The 24373-nt window shown below is 42.6% G+C and overlaps 1 protein-coding gene across 3 annotated transcripts in view; it reads right to left on the reverse strand.

Annotated features, from left to right (window-relative positions):
- pomt1 (protein-O-mannosyltransferase 1) overlaps window positions 1–24373 on the reverse strand; it is a 43902-nt gene that overhangs the window by 16457 nt on the left and 3072 nt on the right. The window contains exons 2-10 of one of the 3 annotated variants that reach the window (XM_043720542.1): window positions 21797–21935; window positions 16604–16710; window positions 13244–13294; window positions 10629–10775; window positions 9510–9621; window positions 9347–9412; window positions 6663–6756; window positions 3788–3943; window positions 1604–1734 (exon numbers count right to left, since the gene is read on the reverse strand). In XM_043720542.1, the coding sequence (XP_043576477.1) occupies window positions 1604–1734; window positions 3788–3943; window positions 6663–6756; window positions 9347–9412; window positions 9510–9621; window positions 10629–10775; window positions 13244–13294; window positions 16604–16710; window positions 21797–21918 (986 nt within the window). In that variant the 5' untranslated portion in view covers window positions 21919–21935. Of the gene's footprint in view, window positions 1–1603; window positions 1735–3787; window positions 3944–6662; window positions 6757–9346; window positions 9413–9509; window positions 9622–10628; window positions 10776–13243; window positions 13295–16603; window positions 16711–16952; window positions 17035–21796; window positions 21936–24373 lie in introns of those variants that run through there. The other 2 variants (XM_043720544.1, XM_043720543.1) reach the window with 2 other exon arrangements.

The raw sequence follows: 24373 nt of genomic DNA on the forward strand, positions 1-24373 counted from the left end.
GGCCCAGAGCGGGGAATCAGGTCTGGAGCGGGTGGGGGTGGGGGAATCAGGTCCGGTGAGGTGAATCGGGTTCGGAGTGGAGCCCGGCGAGGGGAATCGGGTTCGGAGAGGGGGAATCGGGTTCGGAGAGGGGGAATCGGGTCCGGCGCGAAGCCCGGCGAAGGGAACCGGGTCCGGTGAGGGGAATCGGGTCCGGCGCGGAGGCCGTCGAGGGGAATCGGGTCCGGTGAGGGGAATCGGGTTCGGCGCGGAGGCCGTCGAGGGGAATCGGATCTGGAGCGGAGCCCGGCGAGGGGAACTGAGTCCTGGAGTGTGGACAAGTGAGTCGGAGCAGTCCTGGAGAAAACTTACCTTGGAGCAGCTAAGAACTGGTGTGGAGCAGACTGGAGGCTTGGAGCGGGGACGGTTGTTGGACTGGGATCTGGTGTGAGCTACCAGACCATGTGTGGAAACCCCTGCGCTCAATTACTGCAATGTAATGTTTATTTGCAATTTGTTATATGACTGCCATGACTACCCTTTCTGTAAAGTAATTCAACCACTGCTTTTTATTCCATCCTTTGCATCTAAGATTTGTATCGAGGTCCTTGTACCTAAGATGGCGCCATAATAGGTGACATTGTGAAACCTTTCCCTGTTCTCCTCTACACCCGTCCTCGAGTAAACCTAACCATAAAAGATACTCTAAATTCTATTCCATGCCCTGGAAGTTCTGCGCTAAACCTCTCTATCCTTTTTTTTTTAGATTAGATTAGATTACTTACAGTGTGGAAATAGGCCCTTCAGCCCAACAAGTCCACACCGACCCTCCAAAGCGCAACTCACCCAGACCCGTTCCCCGACATTTACCCCTTCACCTAACACTACGGGCAATTTAGCATGGCCAATTCACCTAACCTGCACATCTTTGGACTGTGGGAGGAAACCGGAGCACCCAGAGAAAACCCACCCAGACACGGGGAGGATGTGCAAACTCCATACAGACAGCTGCCCAAGGCGGGAACTGAACCCCGGTCCCTGGCGCAGTGAGGCAGCAGTGCTAACCACTGTGCCACCGTGTTTCGTCAAATCTCTTATATGCTCAATTTTGGTAATACTCTTGCAAATCACCTTGGAATATTTTGTTATATCAAGTCTTTTTTAGAAATAAAATTGTTGTTGTTATCCATGTAATGCACAACACCCCTGACAAAGTTCATAGCATGTCAATGGCAGGTTCAAGCACTGTGCAATCACAGTAATTGGACACACAAACCATCGGGTACAACAATCACTAACTCGTTCTAGAGTCTAGAAGACCAACTCGCCAGCCAACCTATGTGTACAGTGCACCCAGAACCCATACATATCATGACTTTTAAAACATTTGTTCATGGGTATGGGGTGAGAGTAGCTGGCCAGTACTGATTCCTTCTCTCGAATTGCACTGGTGAAGGTGGTGGTGAACTACCTTCTTGAACTGCTGCAGCCCTTGGTAATTAAGAGCAGCCATTGTACTGATTGGGAGCAAATACACAGGAATGGCCAATATAATTTGAAGTCAGGATGATGTGTGGCTTGGGGTGGAACTTACAGATGGTTAATATGTCACATGAATCTCTACCTGATGGGGTACATGTTCTTGTGGGAATGTAGCCAACAGGGAACAGGTTTGCTCCAAACATTCCGCAATGTAATCTGGGAACCATAGGCTATTTCAAGAGGTTGACCTTGGGTGATCCTTGCGAGTCCACCCTGTAAAGGAAATCAAGTGTAATTTTCTCATCTGCTTGGGAAATCGTGTTTGAATCAAACAAACTTGAATAATATTTATGCTCATGAAGGCATGGAATATCGCCCAATTGGAACAGGTTGTTTCTGTATTCCTTCCTTGCCACAATCTGGCCACATTCTCTCTTGGCATCCTCCGTGGCATCCTCCTTTCCTGAAGCTGCTTATAGTTCTATATCTGTGCTTGGGTGCCTCACTATTTTGGTCCTTCTCATGCTAATCCTGATCATGAATGCTGGCAAACTGTTCAAACAAAGGCCTTTGGAACTCATCTCCTCATTCTACATCTGAATTACCAACGTGGATTGCCATCGACTGCAGAAATCTGTCTCCTTCTTTCAGTGAGAAGAGGCAAAGAAACCACCATCTACTGGGTTCTGATTTCTAGCTGACCAGAACTACTTTTAGAAGATAATTATCAAAGGTAAAGTGAACTAAATCACAGCAAGGCATCCTGGAGTTGCATGGCATCATTGATGTGTATCAGTTCACAATTTCCAAGGAGGTGGCCATTCTGCCCAGTGGCTGTGCTGGCTGAGAAATGAGCTATTCAGCCTAATCCACTCTCCAGCTCTTAGCTCACAGTATGTTACAGCATTTCATGTACATGTGTTAAAGGTCGCTGCATCGACCTTTCAGGCAACATCCTCCAGATCCCACGATCCTCGGGGTGAAAAAGCTCTCTCAACTGCTCGAACAATTACTTGAAGTAAGACTCCATTTGACTGTTGAGACTTGCTGCCTTTTTTTTGTTGGGGGCGGGGGAAAGAGATAGTCTTTCCTCTGCACTTCATTCAGGTCTCTCATAATTTTGGAAACCTCAATTAAATCTCCCCTCAGCCTCCTCTGACCAAAGGAAAAATCAAGCCCAGCCTCTCTGACCTTCCCTCACAACTAACATGCTCCATTTCTGCAAGATCCTCATGAATCTCCTCTGTCCTCCCTTCACTGTACTGACATTCTTGCTATAATGTGGTGACCAGAGTTGTACACAAATCTCTGTAACATAACAAGCATTTTGTACAGTTCTCTGATCTCTTATGCCTTGGATAAGAAAAGAAAGCATAAAATACAATGCTGCAATTATAACCTGGAACTCTTTCAGAGTTGCAAAAGTCAAAAGAAATTCTGAGAAATATTTGAGTTTAACCTCCCTTTTAGCTTTGCGGCTGACTAATCTTTGGTGTTGCTCAGTGCTTAAACAGACCTGATAAGATGAGTGTGTGCCCTGAAGTCAAAATGAACTGGGAATGTAAAGATTACACATAAACTCCGGAAAAATTCTTCAAGCAATCTGATCAATGCTTTTTTCCTGTGAATTTCAAACTCTACCAAGATCCAACGATGTGCAGGTTAGGTGAATTGGCCATGCCAAATTGCCCATAGTGTGAGGTGTATTAGTCATAGGTAAATATAGGGTACAGGAATGGGTCTGGGTGGGTTGCTCTTTAGAGGGTCGATGTGGATTTGTTGGGCCAAATGGCCTGTTTCCACACTGAAGGGAATCTAACCTAATCAAAAAACCAGTTTAGAAGGGGTAGTGGTTGTTAGAGGCAGTTCTTTCGAAAGTGCATGCATGGCCGCTCAGTAGTTATGAAGCCCTGCATTCACTTTTATCATCCTTCACTGTACACTTCCATTCTGGTTGAGATGTAACTGCTCAGACTATTCAGAAGTCCATGCAGGTGCAACAAAAATTAAAGGGAGCACCAAGGGGGGGGGAATAGGTGGCAATGTGGAGCAATCAAATCAGTCGTGATTTTATTGAAGAGAGGAGCAAGTTCAAGGAACAGAGTGGCTTACTTCTACTCCTAATTCATATGTTCATAAGCATAGAAGGAGTTCGTTCAGCCCATTTAGTCTGCTCTGCCATTCGATGCTTGTGCATCTACTCATCTCACTTTCCACTGTTTGTACATACTAACGAACATTTTTATTCTCTTTCTGTTCCCTTACTAAAAGTTTAAATGAAATGTCAACTGATGCTCTGGTTCTACGGCTCAGCATATGTTCTTACCTCCAGACTGGCTTGGAATGTACTTGTCATGATTTGATCATGTGGTCCAGAGCGGTATAACAAAGTTAGGTGGATGTAGAAGAATCCCAGATACAGGATTACTGGCAGGACTAAAAGCGCACAGATCCTCGCCAGTGCATGGCAAAGCACCGTGACCTGCAAGTAGATTGAGGGGAAACTACAAAGCTTTAAATCTGATGACTATCCATGCCCCAAAGGTTAAAGCAATTGTTAAAGTCAAATTACAAATAATACAATCAGCTAGCTAGCTTTCTTGAATCCAAAGACAGAGAACATGTAGTTCCATTTTTATGTTCAAAGACTTGCTTTAATTGCTCACTCCTAATTCAGCCAATAAACAGACAACACATAGTAAAAAGATGTAACCAAGGACGTGGAACACTTTTGGCTGGTTAAAAATCCAACAGATGATTCATGAAAATGAACAACATTCCATGGCTGCTTTCATGGGAACAGTGGATATTGGTTAGAATGCTCCAGAACCTGAAAACACATTTGAATCTCAGTGCAGTCCCTGAGAGTGGGCTGTCACAGTGGTAATATGAGATTGCAGAAATGTTGAGTCCTTCAGCTCTATACTACACTTTAGTTAAATGAGTCTGAAAACAATAAACTTATTTAAACATGTAAAGCTTTGTAAGAATTGTGAGGATTTCTTCTTCAGAAATCGAGAGACTCTTCAAACATACCAGTGTACAAGACTACAGTTGTAATCAGTATCTTAAGTAGACTTTTATCATTTAGGGGTAAAGATTTACAAGCAGTTACAACAGCCATCTAATATGGATGCAGTGACAATTCTGAGGTAGCAAGACATTTCTATTATAAGCTGAGAAATCCAGAGGCCTGACTGAAATGATCAGGAATCAGGAGTTTAAATTCCACCACAACAGCTGAGGAGTTTAAATTGAGTTAATAAAATAAAAATCTGGAATAAAAAGCTTTGCATCAGAAATTGAGTCCATGAAACAGATGGTTGTAAAAACCCATCAGTTTACTAATGTTATTTGGGTAAACCTGCTGATCTTCTCCAGGCTGGCCAGTTTCACTCTAAACATACAGCAAAGTGGTTGACTCATAACTGCAGACTGAACAAGACACCCAGTTACCTAGGGATGGACAATAAAAGCTGGTCTTGACAATAAAGCTCACATCCTGTGGATGAGTTTAAGAGAATTGTTGAATTTGTCATTTAGATTACTCATCTTTGGGTGTATGTATGCACTGATTTTAAATAAGGACCCCTGTCAGCAGCCAAACATTACAACTGCTGTCCAGTCTCTCTGCAAGCAAGATCTGCTGTTAGGGTAAATTAGTGGCAAATCTGTCATAGGGTCGTAGAACAACCATTAATTATATTACTTGTTATGGTGTTTCCAACTACGGGAGGAACCAATTTGCAACCAGGTGCCCATTTGCAGAGAAACAAACATCTTCTCACAGACCAGTACCCAAACAGTACTAACCTGCGCACACAGCTGTTTGTGGTACCTTACTGTGTGCAAACGGGTTGCCAAGTTCTCCATATTTGAGTAGTGACTATGCAGAAGAGATGCATTTTATTGACTGTTAAGCACTTTGGGGTTTCCTGAAATTATGGAAGGAGTTGTAACATTTATTTCCTTTCAACCTTTTAATCCGCATCAGTAATGTGCCTATTGACAGTAATCAGACTCTGTGGCCTCAGCGGAACATTATCTTTTTAGAGTCATAGAGACTTACAGCATGTAAAACGGACCCTTCAGTCCACTTGTCCATGCCGAACCAGATATCCCAACTCAATCTAGTCCCACCTGCCAGCACCCGGCTCATATCCCTCGGAACCCTTCCTATTCATATACCCATCCAGATGCCTTTTAAGTTATAGAATTGTACCAGCCTCCACCACTTCCTCAGACAGCTCATTCCATACACGTACCACCCTCTGTGTGAAAACGTTGCCCCTTAGGTCTCTTTTATATCTTTCCCCTCTCACCCTAAACCTATGCCCTCTAGTTCTGGACTCCCTCACCCAGAGCAAAGACTTTGTCTAGTTATCCTATCCATGCCCCTCATGATTTTATAAACTTCTATAAGGTCACCCCTCAGCCTCCGACACTCCAGGGAAAACAGCCCAGCCTATTCAACCTTTCCCATTAGCTCAAATCCTCCAACCCTGGCAACATCCTTGTAAATCTTTTCTGAACCCTTTCAAGTTTCACAATATCTTTCTGATAGGAAGAAGACCAGAATTGTAGGCAATATTCCAACAGTGGCCTAACCAATGTCCTGTACAGCCGCAACATGATCTCCCAACTCCTGTACTCAATACTCTGACCAATAAAGGAAAGCATACCAAACGCCGCCTTCACTATCCTATCTACCTGCAACTCTACTTTCAAAGAGTTATGAACCTGCATTCCAAGGTCTCTGTTCAGCAACATTCCCTAGGACCTTACCATTAAGTGTATAAGTCCTGCTAAGATTTACTTTCCCAAAATGCAGCACCTCGCATTTATCTGAATTAAACTCCATCTGCCATTTCTCGACCTATTGGCCCATCTGATCAAGATCCCATTGTAATCTGATGTAACCTTCTTCGCTGTCCACTACACCTGGTGTCATCTGCAAACTTACTAACTGTACCTCTTATGCTCACATCCAAATCATTTATATAAAATCATTTACAAAACACAAATATTATCTTTGTGTATCATATGGCACATTACTCTTGTCCTTACCCTCTGACTTACTGGAGCAGTGCCACAAGACATCTGCTCGTAAAGGTGTGTGTTCCGGCTTCAAATTCATCAAACAATTCAAAACTAAAAAACTTTCTCCGTGAAGAGGTAAAGTCAACAACATTGATACTTACATTGGATAACGATGTATCGCCAATTATCTGCCAGGTATGTACTCCAGCAATAGCCAATAGAAGCAGATAAGTGAACAAGCCCATATATTTGACACTGTCAACACAAAGTCAAAGTCAACAATCGAGACCAGTGTTCAGAAAGTCAAAGTTTACTCTTTTAATCAAGCTAATAACAGACAATCTAATTGGTCACACTAAGTGATAAATGTGAATAAATCACTACACAGGATGGAGGATGTGGCAGTGCTCATGATCCAGGACAGGTGACCTCTTGTTAACCTTTCTGAAGAATTAGGACTGGGCAGAAATAAAAGCAGCGGTAGGTACAGAAAATGTCATCAGCTCCTACAGAGAATCAGTAATTCAATTAGGCAGCTGATATGAAAATGAGCTGCTTAGACAGGGGTATAAAACATCTGAACAGGACAGGCGGAAGGAGTTTTTACTCGCGGACATGGGCTTCACTGGCTGGGTTGAAATTTATTACTTATCCCTAATTGCCTTTGAAGGTGGTGGTGATGGTGAGTTGCCTTCTTGAACCACCCGCAGTCCATGCACTGCAGGTAGACATACAATATTGTTATGGAGGGAATACCAGAAATTTGATGCAATGACACTGAAGAATGGTGATACTGCGTGCACTTAGAGTCATAGAGATGTACAGCACAGAAACAGACCCTTTGGTCCAACTCGTTCATACCAACCAGATATCCCAATCTAATTCTACCAGCCAGCACCTGGCCCATATCCCTTCAAACCCTTCCTATTCATATACCCATCCAGATGCCTTTTAAATGTTGCAAATGTAGCAGCCTCCACAACTTCCTCTGACAGTTCATTCCATACACGTACCACCCTCTGTGAGAAAAAGTTGCCCCTTAGGTCTCTTTTATATCTTTCCCCTCTCACCCTAAACCTATGCCCTCTAGTCCTGGACTCCCCCACCCCAGGGAAAAGACTTTGTCTATTTATCATCCTATCCATGTCCCTCATGATTTTATAAGCCTCTATAATGTCGCCCCTCAGCCTCCGACACTCCAGGGAAAACAGCCCTAGCCTATTCAACCTCTTTCTAGAGCTCAAATCCTCCAACCCTGGCAACTTCTGGTCTCCCTTCCAGAGGAAGGATGTTGTGAAACTTGAAAGGGTTCAGAAAAGATTTACAAGGATGTTACCAGGGTTGGAGGGTTTGAGCTATAGGGATAGGCTAACCAGACTGGGGCTATTTTCCCTGGAGCATCAGAGGCTGAGGGGTGACTTTACAGAAGGTTGTAAAATTATGAGGGGCATGGATAGGGTGAATAGCTAAGATCTTTTCTCTAGGATACAGGAGTCCAAAACAAGAGGGCACAGGTTTGATGTGAGGGGGGAAAGACCTAAGGGGCAACTTTTTAACGCAGAGGGTGATGTGTGCATGGAATGAGCTGGCAGAAGTGTGGTGGAGGTTGGTACAATTACAACATCTAAAAGGCAGGAATATTAGAGAAATATGGGCCAAATGCTGGCAAATGGGACTAGATTAATTTAGGGTATCTGGTCAGCATGGATGAGTTGGACCGAAGGGCCTGTTTCCATGCTGCACATCTCTATGACTCTATGTGCTTTCAAGTCACAATAGTTTGTCATTTTGAGGGGAACCTGCAGGCGGTGGTGTTCCCGTGTCTCTGCTGCCCTTCTTCTAGATGGTAGCGCCTGTAGATTTGGGAGGTGCTGTCTAGGATCTTTGGTGAATATCTGCAACACATCTTGTAGATAGTACACACTACTGCTCCTGAAGCATTGGTGGTGGAGGGAGTGGATGCTTATGTATGTGGTACCAGACAAACTAGGATATTTCCATTGGAACACAGGAGTTTTAAAAAGTGAGCTAATAGAGGTTTTTAAGACAGTGAGGGGTTTTGACAGGTTAGACAGTAAAAACCTATTTCCTCTGGAGAATGGATCAACAATCCAAGGTTATAAATTTAAAGTCACTGGATAAAGATTTAGAGGTAAAACTAAGAAAAATTTGTTCAGAGTTATCAGGATCGGGAATAATATAGCAACAGACTTAATGGAAGCTGAATCCAGTGGTAATTTTAAAAGGGAGTTGGATAAATACTTGAGTGATGAGAAACCTAGAGAGCAAAAGACACAAAGCAGGAGTCTGGAAACAAGCATCACCAGCCCTTTCAAAAAGCCAGAAATGAGGGGTCAAATACCTTCCTTCTGAGCTGCAAGTTTTAGTATTCAATGAAAAACACATGACTTTATAATAGGGATGAACAGAGAATGCTCATTAGTGGAAATCCTGGCTGAACCGTCTTTTCACTTGTTTATCTCGATGTACAGAGCCCAACTGGAGGACCCGTAATGTGATCAAGGCTAAGAACTACTGCTCACCAGACAGTGGTACTAATTTTACCACATTCCTGGTTCTTTTAGCTCAGCAATGCCACAGGTTCACAAAGGGAGAGCCCGAATTCCACCCCTACTTCCTCACCTGATTCTCAACGTCATTAAAATATAAAGTTCTACAGATGACCCAAATACAAGTTGAAGCATTGAAATAATTTTACCTCTTCAGAGAGATTAGCTTCAACAACATTAATTCAACCTTCACCTTCTCTTGTTCAGCCTATCACAGTGCTGCCCCAGCTGATGAGCTGCAGTTCCTAGTTTGAAAACTGTGTTAAGAAACTCACCCAATCGCCAGTGCGCAAGCAGTTCCAGTTAGGAAAAGCCAAAACCACCACCTCAAGGAGAATGAACTGAAATAAAACATAATAGATATGAATGAAGTATTAACTTTTCACTGTATCCCTTCCAATATTCACAACAGGAAGATGCTTGAATGCTTCAGCGTACCTGCCTTTCTGCATATTGTAGAATTTCAGATAAGACAAAACTGCCAACAGGACAAAGAAAATGAGAATGGATTCCAGGAGCATAAACCTTGATTGGGTTATTAAGGAGTTTTCTGTTTTAAAGAAAAGAACAGAGCATAACCATAACACCGAACGAATTAGAAATATTGTGTAAATGCTTAGACCTGACATCAATGTTTATATAAGCAGATACAGAACACAAGACAGAGGAAGAGCAAACCATATGACTCCTCAAACTTGCTCCACCACTCATACATACTCTTACAATATCATTTTTTAAAAACTAATCTAAATAGGTCAACAAATTTCTACAGAATCACTTCCAGTCTTGCCATTTGCCTCCAGAAGTCTAGCTCCTTAGGGTAGATTAAAGAGTTGACACTATAGATAAAAATGGGGATTAAAAGATCAACATTTATAATTGCAATGGTCCAGATAGTGGTAAAGATTTTAAGATAACAGTGACATGAGTTAATGAAGGAAAATAGGAATCAGAATTAAGTCAGGAATGCTATCTTTATGTTCAATTAGAACTATATGTGATGTCACTTATCATTTTGCATGCAATTTAAATAGGACTGCCCAGACTACACTTGAGAGCTGAGGACATGATACACCTGTATCAGCCTCTAAATTACAAAGCGAACAAGTAGCTACGCTTGGTTTAAAAACAAAGCTGTGTCACAACTTAACTGCCAGAAAATTCTTTACAAATCATTTTTCTAATTGCTGCTTTGGGCTCAGGATTCCTTTGGTCAGCTTTTGCTACGTTTTCTTTCCCAGGATCAACAAAGAGATTGGGCCCTGGGGCTGACTTCTGTGGACTCTCACCCCTTGAGGTTCTGGTGGCCCGGAATAGATGGCCTGCTGTGGTGGCAGCCTCCAGTTGGTACTCCAGCAGCCTGGCGTGGCAGTCTGGAAGCGATATTGTCTTTCCTAAACCCAGGAACTGTGAATTTAACTAAGATGGACTACATCTTAACTTTCTTTTCTATTCCTTGTTATTAAAATAGGTGTCGCAGTATGGTGATTTAAACACTTTTCATTGTATTTTCTTAAAATATAAGTGACAATAAATGACTATTCTATTTGCTCTTACCAAACATAATAAGGAGAGCAGCAATAAGAGCTGAGAAGTGTGAATACTTGAGCTCTACTATGATCTGGTATGCCAGTGAGATGCAGAGTGCACCAGCCAGAGCTGGGAGAAACCTCAGGTTCCAAACTGGGACATTCCCCGTGTATTCTAAGAAAAAAGAAAGCATAAATATTCTTGTATTACAAGTGACAGAGAAGGAAGATTACCCATCAAACTAAGCTATACCCACTAAGTAACACTTATTTGTGGCCAACAGAACTGGAGAAACTACAGGAGACTGCCCCTTCTAAAGGCTTTGGCAAAGATTCTGCAGAGATTAAACGGCCTCATTCTGACTCTGGATGTTTCAAACAAGAGTCAGAGAAGTGATCATCCAGAGGAGGGAGAATTTGTATATTACCAACTCAAAAATCAGAAAAGTACTGGGAAAGAACACGGCAGCTTTGATTAAGCAAGATGAACTTTAATCAAAGAGTAGGGAAAAGCAAACAACAACTTGCACTAATATAGAACCATTAATGCACTAAGATGTATTCACTGAGTGATGTGAGGAGATAGGGATGAGGTAGCTTTAAATGAGTTTCTTAAAGGAGAAAAGTAGTAGAGAGGGAGAGGCTTAAAGCAGGAATGAGTACTTTGGGACTTGAAAGCTGAAGCAATGCTGCCAGGGGCTGCAATGACTTTTGGAGATATGCAACAGGCAGTAGGACAAGGAGAGGGATGGATTAAGTGACTGGGAGGAATGGAATTTGCATTGGAAACTGAAGACAATGAATTTGGGTCTTGCCAATATTTAATTGGAGGTAATTTCTGCTCATTTAACACTGGGTGTCAGAAAAGCTGCCAAAACAGCAGCACTGGAGGCATTAAATGAGGTGGGACAGTGTGAGGTAGGGGCTGCATATGGAAGTTGATGCATTCAGATGATAGTATTTAGGGAAGGAATATAGATATGAGCATGGATGCTTGTGGGAACAAAGGATCAAGATAGAGGTAGACGTTCGGCACAACATCGTGGGCCGAAGGGCCTGTTCTGTGCTGTATTGTTCTATGTCTATGTTCTAATACACTCAAATTCTTCGACAGCACCTTCCAAACACACAACCACTACCATCCAGAAGAACAAGGGCAGCAAATGCATAGGTATGTGACAATCTGCAAGTTCACACAGCATCCTGACTTGAAACAATGGCTCTGTTCCTTAAGTATGGCTGGGTCAAAATCCTGGAAGTGCCTTTCTAACCACTGTCTGGGTGTCCCTACCCTCCCAAAAGCTTGCCACCTTCTCAAGGACAATTAAGGATTTGCAATATGGCCACATCCCATGAACGAATAAAAAGATAGGAACAGAACATGAATCCGATTTGTTACATTCAGTATCAAATCACAAATTGAATTTTGATCTCTACCCATTAGCTCTGTCAGAGATGTTATCATCAATTCACTAATCCACTCTTGCTGGTTCACACTGGAATTCTCCTGTTAACAGTGCATTCCAGCTATGAGGATAAATTAAAGACCCTGGGACTGCTCTCCATGGAGAAGAGAAGGCTGACAGGAGATCTGATGGAAATATTCAAACTCATGAGGACAGAGTAGATAGGGAGAAAATATTCCCACTCACAAAAGGATCAAGAACGAGGGGGTACAGATTCAAAAAAACAATTTGTGAAGGAAACTAGAGTAATTTACAGTGAGAAAATAAATCCCTAACAGCCAGTGGTTAGGACACAGAATGTACTGTCAAAAGTGGTAGAGGGATGTTCAATAGAGGCACTCAAAAGGGATTTGCAGAGTTATTTAAAGAAGATTTTGCAGGGTAATGGGGAAGGCAGCTGGAGAATCTAGGTGAGATGCTCACTTGGAGAGCTGGCACAGACAACAGGCGAGTTTGATATAGAACCTGATTTATCAGCTGACAAGAAAGACTCATCATTACTGCAGAAGCATTACAAATGGAAATCATTTTGGCACTTGCCCACACAGTACCAAGTTTATTGAATTTAATTTCAGAATTTGCCAACGTGGAGAATTTGATCCATGGTTTTTGGATTGCTTATCTACTACTACAAGACCAGACCCCTGTACCCTCTGTAAAATGTTAAATCAACCATTTCCAATGTTAATTATCGTAAAAAATGCATCCTGGTAGCTACTTTTAGATATTTGCATTAAGTACAAAAATACCAGAAACCCAAACGTTAAACCTATTTTAACCACTACAACCTATTTCTACAATCCATATGCCCTCAATTTTGTGATGACTGAGACCCAATAGAATTGCAGCATTGGCAAAATACACGATTATACCCAAATGGTATTCCTGAAATCAATCACCCTGCTAGTTCATGCCTAATTTACACCAGCTTACCAAAGCAACTTCAAAAACACAGTTACCATTGCAATATATATGGACAGAATGTAATGTTCTAAAAACCTAAGGTTCTATTTACAGCCAGTAGGTGGCATCTATACAACAGTTGATCCCAATTTTATTTTGTGAGAGCTACTGTTTTCTATCATCACTTGTGGAGAGCCAGTTATCTTGGGCCATCACACCACAGCTCACTTCCCCAAGAATAAACACAAGAGTGAAGGGACCGGGTAACTCCTACCTGCACCAATTCTGTTCCAAGCAAAGTTCCCATCAAAGCCACCAAAATATGCTGCAAAGGAAATGCCAAAAATACGTACAGCTATTAGCACTTTCAAAAGGCAACACGTTAAACTTCTTTCACTATTTTTTTGGCAATATTATACTTCTGAAAATAGACAGAAAAGCCAATCAAATTTATTCCTGTTATTAAAAAGGTCACTGCTTCACCAGGGCTGAAGACCGTTCCAATAACCAAATTGCAATTTAGACTTTGTTTTCTGCTGTTGCTTTTTATTGTGCCTCCACCTGAGTTATTATGCTCCTATTACTTATCTAGTTGCATATTACTTCCCTTCAATGCTTTAAAAGGTGACAGCCCTGCTGGAATGGATAGGACTCCACTGGCATGTGGGTATATAACTGTCAATTGATTACTTGACCATGGCATCTCCCACGTAATCTGATTTCAGCAAGAGTCACTGGAATATTGTGGAGAGTAGGAACCTTGGCACATTTAGTCTTGACCAGGTCATTCAAGCTGAAGGACAACTGAAACATTCCAATTTCACCTACCAATTTCTAGCCTTCCAATCCTCTCTGAAGTCCCCAAATGCTTCACACCTCTCCCTTTAGAATATTATCCATAGCATGCATTCTGCTTTAGTAAAAATCACCAAACCCTGTGATTGCAACATTAATACTCCATAAAACTAGTTAGTGAAGGATAGAATGTGAATCCAATCTTTACATACCTTTTTATAACCATTTATAACCGTTACACATTACAAGCATACACCTAACCCAATAACCATTGTTCATCTGTGCCTGTTTATAAGGGCATGGGGACATCAAAAAGGGGAAAACAGACCACTGTTAAACTTAAGAGTAAACTTATGGGTGGCTCGGTGGTTAGCACTGCTGCCTCACAGCACCAGGGACCCAGGTTCGATTCCAGCCTCGTACAACTGTCTGTGTGGAGTTTGTATATTCTCCCTGTGTCTGCGTGGGTTTCCTCCAGGTGCTCCAGTTTCCTCCCACCATCCAAGGATATGCAGTTTAGATGAATTGTCCATGCTAAATTGCCCATAGTGTTCAGGGATGTGTAGGTTAGGTGCATTAGTCAGGAATAAACCCTAGGATAATAGGGTAGGGGAATGGATCTGGGTGGGTTACTCTTTGCAGGGTCAGTGTGGACTTGTTGGGCCGAAGGGCCTGTTTCCAGACTGTAGGGATTCTAATCTAATAAGATGTTTTCAATGATCAAGCTACTCCAACACTTGTAAAAACATTTTTATGGTGACAAAAGTGGAAGAAAGTGAAATCTTAACATAGTGTTATTCTATACAAATAATAGAGAATTTGGAAATGTGTAGAGAACAGAAACACCCAGGTCAAGGAAAAGATTCACACCCCTTATAAGGGGCCTAATGAGAAAAAACACTGTAGAACTGTGGATGCTGGAAGCCAAATGTAAAAACAGAAACTGCTGGAAAGCTTAGATCTGGCAGCACCTCTGTCGAGTAAAAAGTTAATTTTTTGCATCCAATGAGCCTTCATAGCTAGAAAAGGATTGGTATATATGCACTTTACCTGCACTTCATTCAATCTGGTCTATTGTATTTACTGCTGACAATGTAGTCTCCTCTACACTGGGGAGGTGAAGCACAGACTGGGCGACTGCTTTGTGGAACACCTACATCCTGTCTGCAGAAATGATCCTGAGCTTCCAGTTGCCTGCCACTACAACACACCGCCCTGTTCCCTGGCCAACGTCTTTGGCATATTGCAATGCTCCAGTGAAACTCAGGTGCAAGCTGGAAGAACAGCACCTCACTTTTCACTTGGGAATGCTCCAGCCTTCTGGACTCAATATCGAGTTCAACAACATTTAGAACATAGAACATAGAAGAATACAGCGCAGTACAGGCCCTTCGGCCCTCGATGTTAAAAAGATTCTCACTGTCGACCCTATCTAAACCCCTAATCATCATTTGGGCTTGAGCACCTTCTCCCATGTCAATGGTCCCCATTAGCAACTACCAATTCTCCCAGGCTGAACTTTACCCATTCCTTTGCCTGCTAATCTGTTGTTCTCTCTCTCTGGCTCCATCTCCACCTATTGCTTACTCCTCCTCCCCCACCCTATCTTTAGCGTATTTTCCAATTTTTCCTCGCTACAATCAGTTCTGAAGAAGGGTCACTGCACCTGAAATATTAACTCTGATTTATCTCCACAGATGCTGCCAGACCTGCTAAGTTTTTCCAGCAACTTCTGTTTGGCTCATAAGAGACCAGTTGTTAAGCCACCAATAACCACAGTAATTGAGGATGTCTGGCAGTATAAAGCTTGTAAAATGGAGGCAAAGGCTAATATGTTTACAAGCAGAGTAAACTGCTGAAATGTTCAGCCTGAATTAGGTCGGCATTGTTTACTCCAACACTTGGAAAAGTGATGTCAGGTCTCTTGGGTCAGCACACGTTCCCAGGATAGTTGGAGCCTGGGAATCAGGCATGCCATCTTGTCAGGGAACATAAAATGGAAGACAGTTACCAGTCAACAAAATAAAGCTTGTTATTAGAAAGATCACTCAACCCTGAGGAAGTTGAACTCACAAACTCTTAACATTCGCCTGTACCTGTGTCGTTGTTTTTGCCGCTGTTTACCTATTATTTACTATCTATGCTACTTAACTCTGATCTGCCTGTATTGCTCACAAAACAAAGCTTTGCACTGTGCCTCGGTACATGTGACAATAAATTCAACAAAGCTTTGCACTGTGCCTCGGTACATGTGACAATAAATTCAATTCAATTCACTGTCACTAAGATAATAACACTTAACTAGGAGGAGGTCTTCAACAACTAACTATTCTCATTCCAGTCAGTTCATTTTACCAAACTGGCGCAGATATTAAAAAGTTTTGACTTGGAAGATGCCGCTGTTGGACTGGGGTAACTAACAATCAAAAGTATTTTTCAGTATATAATTTCAGTTACATCACACTGTAAACTTTTGCTATAAATTCTGTGTCTTGCAGTTGTGTCCTCCACAACCACCTGATGAAGGAGCAGCGCTCCGAAAGCTAGTGCTTCCAATTAAACCTGTTGGACTATAACCTGGTGTTCTGTGATTTTTAACATTAAAAAGTTTATTTTCTATATAGCTGGGAGGATACAAGAAGTGAAGAAAAGTACAAGCAACAACGTATATTTACAAATACTCCCGTTCGTAGCTTTCCAATGTTATTGGTAACAGCAATGTATAATTCCCAAGATGATGCAACGCTCTATTTCTTTTTAGTAAATGGCTGATAATAAAAACAATGGTGAATCCAGTCAGTCATTCTCCAAAATCTCTTTAAAAGCTGCAGTTTCTTACCTCCAACGGCCAGAATCATGTGACCAAGAGGAGGGCCACTGTCGTCAATAAAAAACATTTGTTTCATGTACAAGGAAACAAACTGCCCATAATAAACTTCATCGAACCTAGAGAGAGATTTTGGATATCACCATCAATGAGAATCTAAGGAGAATGGACAAAACCGAAGTAGTTACATCAACCAGCTCATCTAAGGAATGTAGGTCATGAGATTAATTAATAACAGACTGTAAAGTTGTAAACAACAGGTCCAACATACACTAAAGAGAGATTTGGTTGATATCTTTGAACATTAGCAGTAATTATTTAGCACAGATTTCTCAAATCAGATAGGATTCAAAATCCCTACCTGACCACTAACTCAGCCATGATTTTTTACATCCTCAGCTGGATTCTCCCTAGGATGTGTGCTTGCACTGTTTCTCCAATAATGGCTATAAACTCCTGGACTTCAGCAAAGCTGCTTATTTTCAAGGTGAAAGGAGAAAGGTTTAAAACAGACATGAGGGGCATTTCTCTCCACCATCAAACACCCCCGCCCCCTCCCCAGGTGGTTTGCGTGTGGAATGAACTTCCAGAGGTGTGGTGGATGTCATTCCCGTTATGATGTTTAAAATGCAGTCAGATAAGTGCATGAATAAGAAACATTTGGAGAGATATGCGCCAATCACAGACAGGTGGGACTACTTTAGTTTGAGCTAAGGTTCGGCATGGAATGTTTGGATCTAAGGGTCTATTTTGGTGCCAAATGACTATTACTCAACTTTGACAAAACTGAAGAAAGAATGAGGACAATAGGGCCATCTGTCACAATCCACTGGAGTAGAATCCTGGAAATCAAACCCCACTATTTCTAGAACATTCACAAAAGTTAAAGGTTTTAAAATTTGCAAAATCTCCAAATTACCTGCTATTCAAACTCAGAGTGGTAGAAAGCACAGGTCAAAATTCTGTTCTTAACAAGGAGTCATTATTTATTAAAGGTCATTAGATGCTAGCTACAGGCAAACAGTTAAACTAAATTAAGTGAACTTTATAAATTTGCAGATGATACAAGTTAAGTAGGAATGTATAGCTGAGTGGCAGGAAGCAGGGGGTGATGGCCAAGGGGGTACTTTGTGACTGGAAACCTGCGTCCAGTGGGGTCCAGCAGGGATCAGTGTCAGTATACCTAAATGATTTGGTCTTGGACATGGAAGTGTTGCTCACTAAGTTTGTGGACTATACAAAACTTGGTGAGTGGCACAGAGTGAGGAGGATAGACTTAGATTATAGGAGGATATAGAAGTTTAGCCAGATGGACAGTTTCAGCAAAAAGTGAAATTCAAATCTATGAAAGTGTGATGTCTGCACATGGGTGAAAAATTATAAGGGAATACATGATGAACGGTAGGACCATGGGAAGCACTGAGAATCAGAGGGATCTTGGCGTGCATGCCCACTGGTCCCTGAAGGTAACAGGACCAGTAGATAAATTGGTTATGGTGACACATGGTATATTTACCTTTATTAGCCAAAGCGCAGAAATTAAGAACAGGGAAGGTATGCTAGAACGCTATAAAACTCTGGTTAAGCCACAGCTAGACTACTGTGTGGAGCTCTGGAATCCACATCATAGGAAGGATGTGATTGCACTGGGGATGGTGCAGAGAAGATTATCAAAGATCTTGCCTGGGTTGAAGAGATTTAGTTATAAAGACAGATTGGACAGACTGGGAATGTTTCATCGGTGCAAGGGAAGACATGATTAAGATATATAAACTTGTAAGGGGCATAAATAGGGTAGAAACGTTTTTCCCCCTTGGTGGAGTGTTCAATGACTGGACTGAATTTAAGATAAGGGGCAGGGGACTTAGAGGGGACGTGACAAAAACATTTTTCACCAAGAGGTTGATGGGAATCTGGAACTCATGCTTGTAAGGGTGGCAGTCGTAAAAGCCCTCATAACATTTATCAAGAAGCAACGGTTAGTAAGTTTGCAGATGACACCAAAATTGGTGATGTAGTAGACAGTGAAGAAGGTTACCTCAGAGTACAATGGGACTTTGATGAGATGGGCTGAGGTGTGGCAGACTGAATTTTATTTAGATACGTGAGGTGCTGCATTTTGGTAAGGCAAACTAGGGCAGGACTTTTCAGTTAATGAGAGGGTCCTGGGGAGTCTTGACAAACAAAGAGACCTGGTGGTGCAGGTTTACAATTCCTTGAAGGTGGAGTCATCGGTAGACAGGATAGTGTAGAAGGCATTTGGCACACTTGGTTTTATTTGGGAAAAACAATGACTGCAGATGCTGGAAACCAGATTCTGGATTAGTGGTGCTGGAAGAGCACAGCAGTTCAGGCAGCATCCAAGGAGCAGCGAACTGCTGTGCTCTTCCAGCACCACTAATCCAGAATCCACTTGGTTTTATTGGTCAGTGCAATGAGTATAGGAGTTGGGATTCATGTGGAGACTGTACAGGACATTTGTTAGGCTACTTTTGGAATATGGTGTTTAATTCTGGTCTCCCTGCTATAGGAGAGATGTTGTTAAACTTGAAAGAAAAGATTTACAAGGTTGATGCCATATTGAGCTTTATGGAGACACTGAATAGGCTGGGGCTATTTTCCTGGATTATTGGAGGTTGAGGGGTGACCTTATAGAGGTTTATAAAATCATGAGGGGCATGAATAGGGTGAAATATCCCAGGGTGGGGAGTCTAAAACTAGAAGGCATAGGTTTAAGGTGACAGGGGAAAGATTTAAAAGAGACTTAAGGGGCAACGTTTTCACACAGACGGTGTTGCATGCATGGAAATAGAGGCTGGTACAATTACAACATTTAAAAGGCATCTGGATAGGAAGAGTTTAGAGGGATATGGGTCAAATGATGCCAAATGGGACTCGATTAATTCAGGATATCTGGTTGGCATGGACGAGATGGACTGAAGGGTCTGTTCCACACTGAACAACTCTACAACTCAAAGTATTTAGATATATGCTTGCAATGCCAATGCATGGAAGGCTATGCACCAAGTGCTGGAAAATGAAATAGAATAATTCAGTGCTTGCTTTATGACTAGCACAAACTCGGTGGGCTGAAGGACCTTAGAACATAGAACATAGAAAAACACAGCGCAGTACAGGCCCTTTGGCCCTCGATGTTGCGCCGATCCAAGCCCACCTAACCTACACTAGCCCACTATCCTCCATATGTCTATCCAATGCCCGTTTAAATGCCCATAAAGAGGGAGAGTCCACCACTGCTACTGGCAGGGCATCCCATGAACTCACGACTCGCTGAGTAAAGAATCTATGGCGACCAAAACTGCACACAATATTCCAGATGCGGCCGCACCAGAGTCTTATACAACTGCATCATGACCTCAGGACTCCGGAACTCAATTCCTCTACCAATAAAAGCCAGTACGCCATATGCCTTCCTCACCGCACTATTTACCTGGGTGGCAACTTTCAGAGATCTGTGTACATGGACACCAAGATCCCTCTGCTCATCCACACTACCAAGTATCCGACCATTAGCCCAGTACCCCATCTTTTTGTTATTCTTCCCAAAGTGAATCACCTCGCACTTAGCTACATTGTATTCCATCTGCCACCTTTCTGCCCAGCTCTGCAGCTTCTCTATATCCTGCTGTAACCTGCCACATGCTTCCTCACTGTCAACAACTCCTCCGACTTTTGTGTCATCCGCAAACTTGCTCACCCAACCTTCTAACTCCTCTTCCAGGTCATTTATAAAAATGACAAACAGCAATGGTCCCAAAACAGATCCTTGCGGAACACCGCTAGTGACGGCACTCCATGAAGAAACTTTGCCATCAACTACTACCCTCTGTCTTCTTCCATCCAGCCAATTCCTAATCCAGACCTCCCACTCACCCTCAATGCCATATCTCCGTATTTTCTGCAGTAGCCTACCATGGGGAACCTTATCAAACGCCTTACTAAAATCCATATATACCACATCTACCGCTTTCCCCTCATCAACCTCCTTCGTCACCTTTTCAAAGAATTCAATAAGGTTTGTGAGGCACGACCTGCCCTTCACAAAACCATGTTGACTATCCTTGATCACATTATTCCTATCCAGATGTGCATAAATGCTATCCCTTACAATTCTCTCTAAGACTTTGCCCCAACAGAAGTGAGACTCACCGGCCTATAGTTGCTAGGGTTATCCCTACTCCCCTTTTTGAACAAGGGGACCACATTTGCTATCCTCCAGTCTTCTGGCACTACTCCTGTAGACAAAGAGGACATAAAAATCAAGGCCAATGGCTCTGCAATCTCCTCCCTTGCTTCCCAGAGAGTCCTACGATAAATGCCATCAGGCCCAGGGGACTTAACTATTTTCACCCTTTCCAGAATTTCCAACACATCTTTCCTACATACCTCAAAGCCGTCCATTCTAATTAATTGTGACTCAACATTCACATCGGCAACAATGTCCTGTTCCTGAGTGAATACTGACGAAAAGTATTCATTCAGTGTCTCCCCAATCTCTTCAGCCTCCACACCCAACTTCCCACTACTATCCTTGACTGGACCTATTCCTACCCTAGTCATTCTTTTATTCCTGACATACCTATAGAAAGCCTTTGGGATTTCCCTAATCCTACCAACTAAGGGCTTTTCATGTCCCCTCCTTGCTGCTCTTAGCTCTCTCTTCAGAGTCTTCCTGGCTACCTTATAACTGTCAATCGCCCCAATTGAACCTTCACGCCTCATCTTTACATAGGCTGCCCTCTTCCCTTTAACAAGGGGTTCCAATTCCTTATTAAACCACGCCCTCCTTACACGACCCTTTCCTCCCTGCCTGACAGGTACATACTTATCAAGGACACTCAATAGTTGCTCCTTGAACAAGCTCCACATATCAATTGTGCCCATGCCTTGAAGCCTACTTTTGCAAGCCACGCATCCTAAGTCGTGCCTCACCGCATCATAATTTCCCTGCCCCCAGCTATAACTCTTGCCCTGCAGTGCACACTTATCCCTCTCCATCACTAGAGTAAAAGTCACTGAATTGTGGTCACTGTCCCCAAAGTGCTCTTGTTCTGACCTTGTTCTGTACTGTAGATCTCTATGATTTGATGACAATCTTACAGCAACAGACAGCAAATGGATCAGATAATAGGAGATAACTGCAAAAAAGAATGCCATTGTAATTTGACAATAAGATTTACTTACACGACAGCTTTGGGATACGACAGGCCCCACAGTCTACTCCCAACTCCAAGGGCAGTAAGAATGATTAAAACCACATCAACGTGCACAGTCACTATAATTGGCAATTTAAGCAATTCCAGCATTTTGTTAAGTGGTGGAGCTGGAAGAAAAAAGAGATATTGTAAAGATGACCTGAGCAAAATCTCTCACTCATAATCAATTGGATAAAGTAATTGACGTAAAGCATAGACCAGCACGGTGAAAGGTAGTGACCAGTACTCAGGACAGTACTGAACTAATGTTCCAGGGATGGGAGGTCAAATCCATCGAGACAAGGAAATTTAAATTCCAATAATGTGATATATCTGGAATAAAATGCTTCTCTCAATATTGGAGAAAGTGAGGACTGCAGATGCTGGAGATCAGAGTAGAGAATGTGTTGCTGGAAAAACACAGCAGGTCAGGGAGCATCAGAGGACCAGGAGAATCAACATTTCGGGAATAAATCCTTCATCAGGTCCCTGATGAAGGGCTTATGCCTGAAACATCGACACTCCTGCTCCGGATGCTGCCTGACCTGCTGTGATTTTCCAGCACCACACTCTCAACTACCCTCAATACTGATCATGAAAGTGCCAGATTAAAGTAAAAATCTATGCGGTTAATTTGTGCACTTTCTGGATGGAAATCTGCCAACCTCACCTGGTGATCAGATCCATAGTAATGTGGCTAACTCTTATCTTCCCCACTGAAATGGCCAGGGAAATTCTCAATTTGATCAAACCGCTGCAGGACGTATAGAGGGTGTATCTCACTAGGTGGGCAGCCACCATCCTCTCAAGGGGAATAAATGTAAGTCTCATATCTGGCAAACGTGGGAGAGTAAAGCCACCTTCAGACAGGGGAGGTTCAGTGCAGCGAGGCCATTAATCCAGAATACGCGCTGCTACATTTCCAATGACCATAAATCTCTCATTATATAAAATACGTACAGAAGTGGGGACATTTGCTAATGATTTCAGTGATGACACGCATATTATATATATATTAAAGGATTTGGATTTGAAAATAGAGACAAATATATATACGTTAATTCTATGAATCTGTAAAAAAGACAGGTCAAAAAGTCAATATACAGTGACCCAAGTGCGTCAAGTTGCATGAAGACTGACAGCAATGCCTGAGAGAAAAGCCTGCAGTGTTAGTGGAGAACGTTTTAGCTTTGAGTTTATGACGGATACAGTAAACAGATCCAAGCCATTATTTTTGTTTTCATTTCAGTTCAGAAGAGTAGTGTAGGTCACAAGGGAATGTGTTTTCCCCTAGGAGTATTGGCCAGAGGTCAGGTTCAGTAAAATAAGGAAAAAAGATAAAAATGAAGGATTTCAGGCATGCCAGCAGCAAAAACTCCAGAAAGGAACCTCTGCTGAGTGGAGGATTAGATTCCCTACAGTGTGCAAACAGGCCCTTTGGCCCAACCAGTCCACACTGACCCTCCGAAGAGTAACCCAGCCAGACCCATTTCCCTCTGCCTAATGCACCTGCCTAATGCACCTAATTCCCTTCAGGAATGAAGAAGGGCTTATGCCCGAAACGTCGATTCTCCTGTTCCCTGGATGCTGCCTGACCTGCTGCGCTTTTCCAGCAACACATTTTCAGCTCTGATCTCCAGCATCTGCAGACCTCACTTTCTCCACAATATGTAGATAGGCCAACAAGAGGTGAGGCCATACTGGATTTGGTTCTGAGTAACGAACTAGGCCAGGTGTTAGAATCAGAGGTAGGTGAGCACTTTGGGGACATTGACCAGAATTCGGTGACTTTTACTCTAGTGATGGAGAGGGATAAGTGTGCACTACAGGGCAAGAGTTATAGCTGGGGGCAGGGAAATTATGATGCGGTGAGCATGACTTAGGATGCGTGGCTTGGAAAAGTAGGCTTGAAGGCAAGGGCGTAATTGATATGTGGAGCTTGTTCAAGGAGCAACTATTGAGTGTCCTTGATAAATATGTTCCTGTCAGGCAGGGAGGAAAGGGTCGTGTGAGGGAGCCGTGGTTTAATAAGGAATTGGAATCCCTTGTTAAATGGAAGAGGGCGGCCGATGTAAAGATGAGGCGTGAAGGTTCAATTGGGGCGATTGAGAGTTATAAGGTAGCCAGGAAGGACCTGAAGAGAGAGCTAAGAGCAACAAGGAGGGGACATGAAAAGTCCTTAGTTGGTAGGATTAGGGAAAACCCTAAGGCTTTCTATAGGTATGTCAGGAATAAAAGAATGACTAGGGTAGGAATACGTCCAGTCAAGGATAGTAGTGGGAAGTTGCGTGTGGAGGCTGAAGAGATTGGGGAGACACCGAATGAATACTTTTCGTCAGTATTCAATCAGGAACAGGACATTATTGTCAATGTGAATACTGAGTCACAATTAAGTAGAATGGATGGCTTTGAGGCATGTAGAGAAGAGGTGTTGGAAATTCTGGAAAGGGTGAAAATAGATAAGTCCCCTGGGCCTGATGGCATTTATCCTAGGATTCTCTGGGAAGCAAGGGAGGAGATTGCAGAGCCATTGGCCTTGATTTTTATGTCCTCGTTGTCTAAAGGA

This window comes from Chiloscyllium plagiosum, chromosome 30, assembly GCF_004010195.1.
Source record: "Chiloscyllium plagiosum isolate BGI_BamShark_2017 chromosome 30, ASM401019v2, whole genome shotgun sequence".
NCBI classification, from domain to species: domain Eukaryota; kingdom Metazoa; phylum Chordata; class Chondrichthyes; order Orectolobiformes; family Hemiscylliidae; genus Chiloscyllium; species Chiloscyllium plagiosum.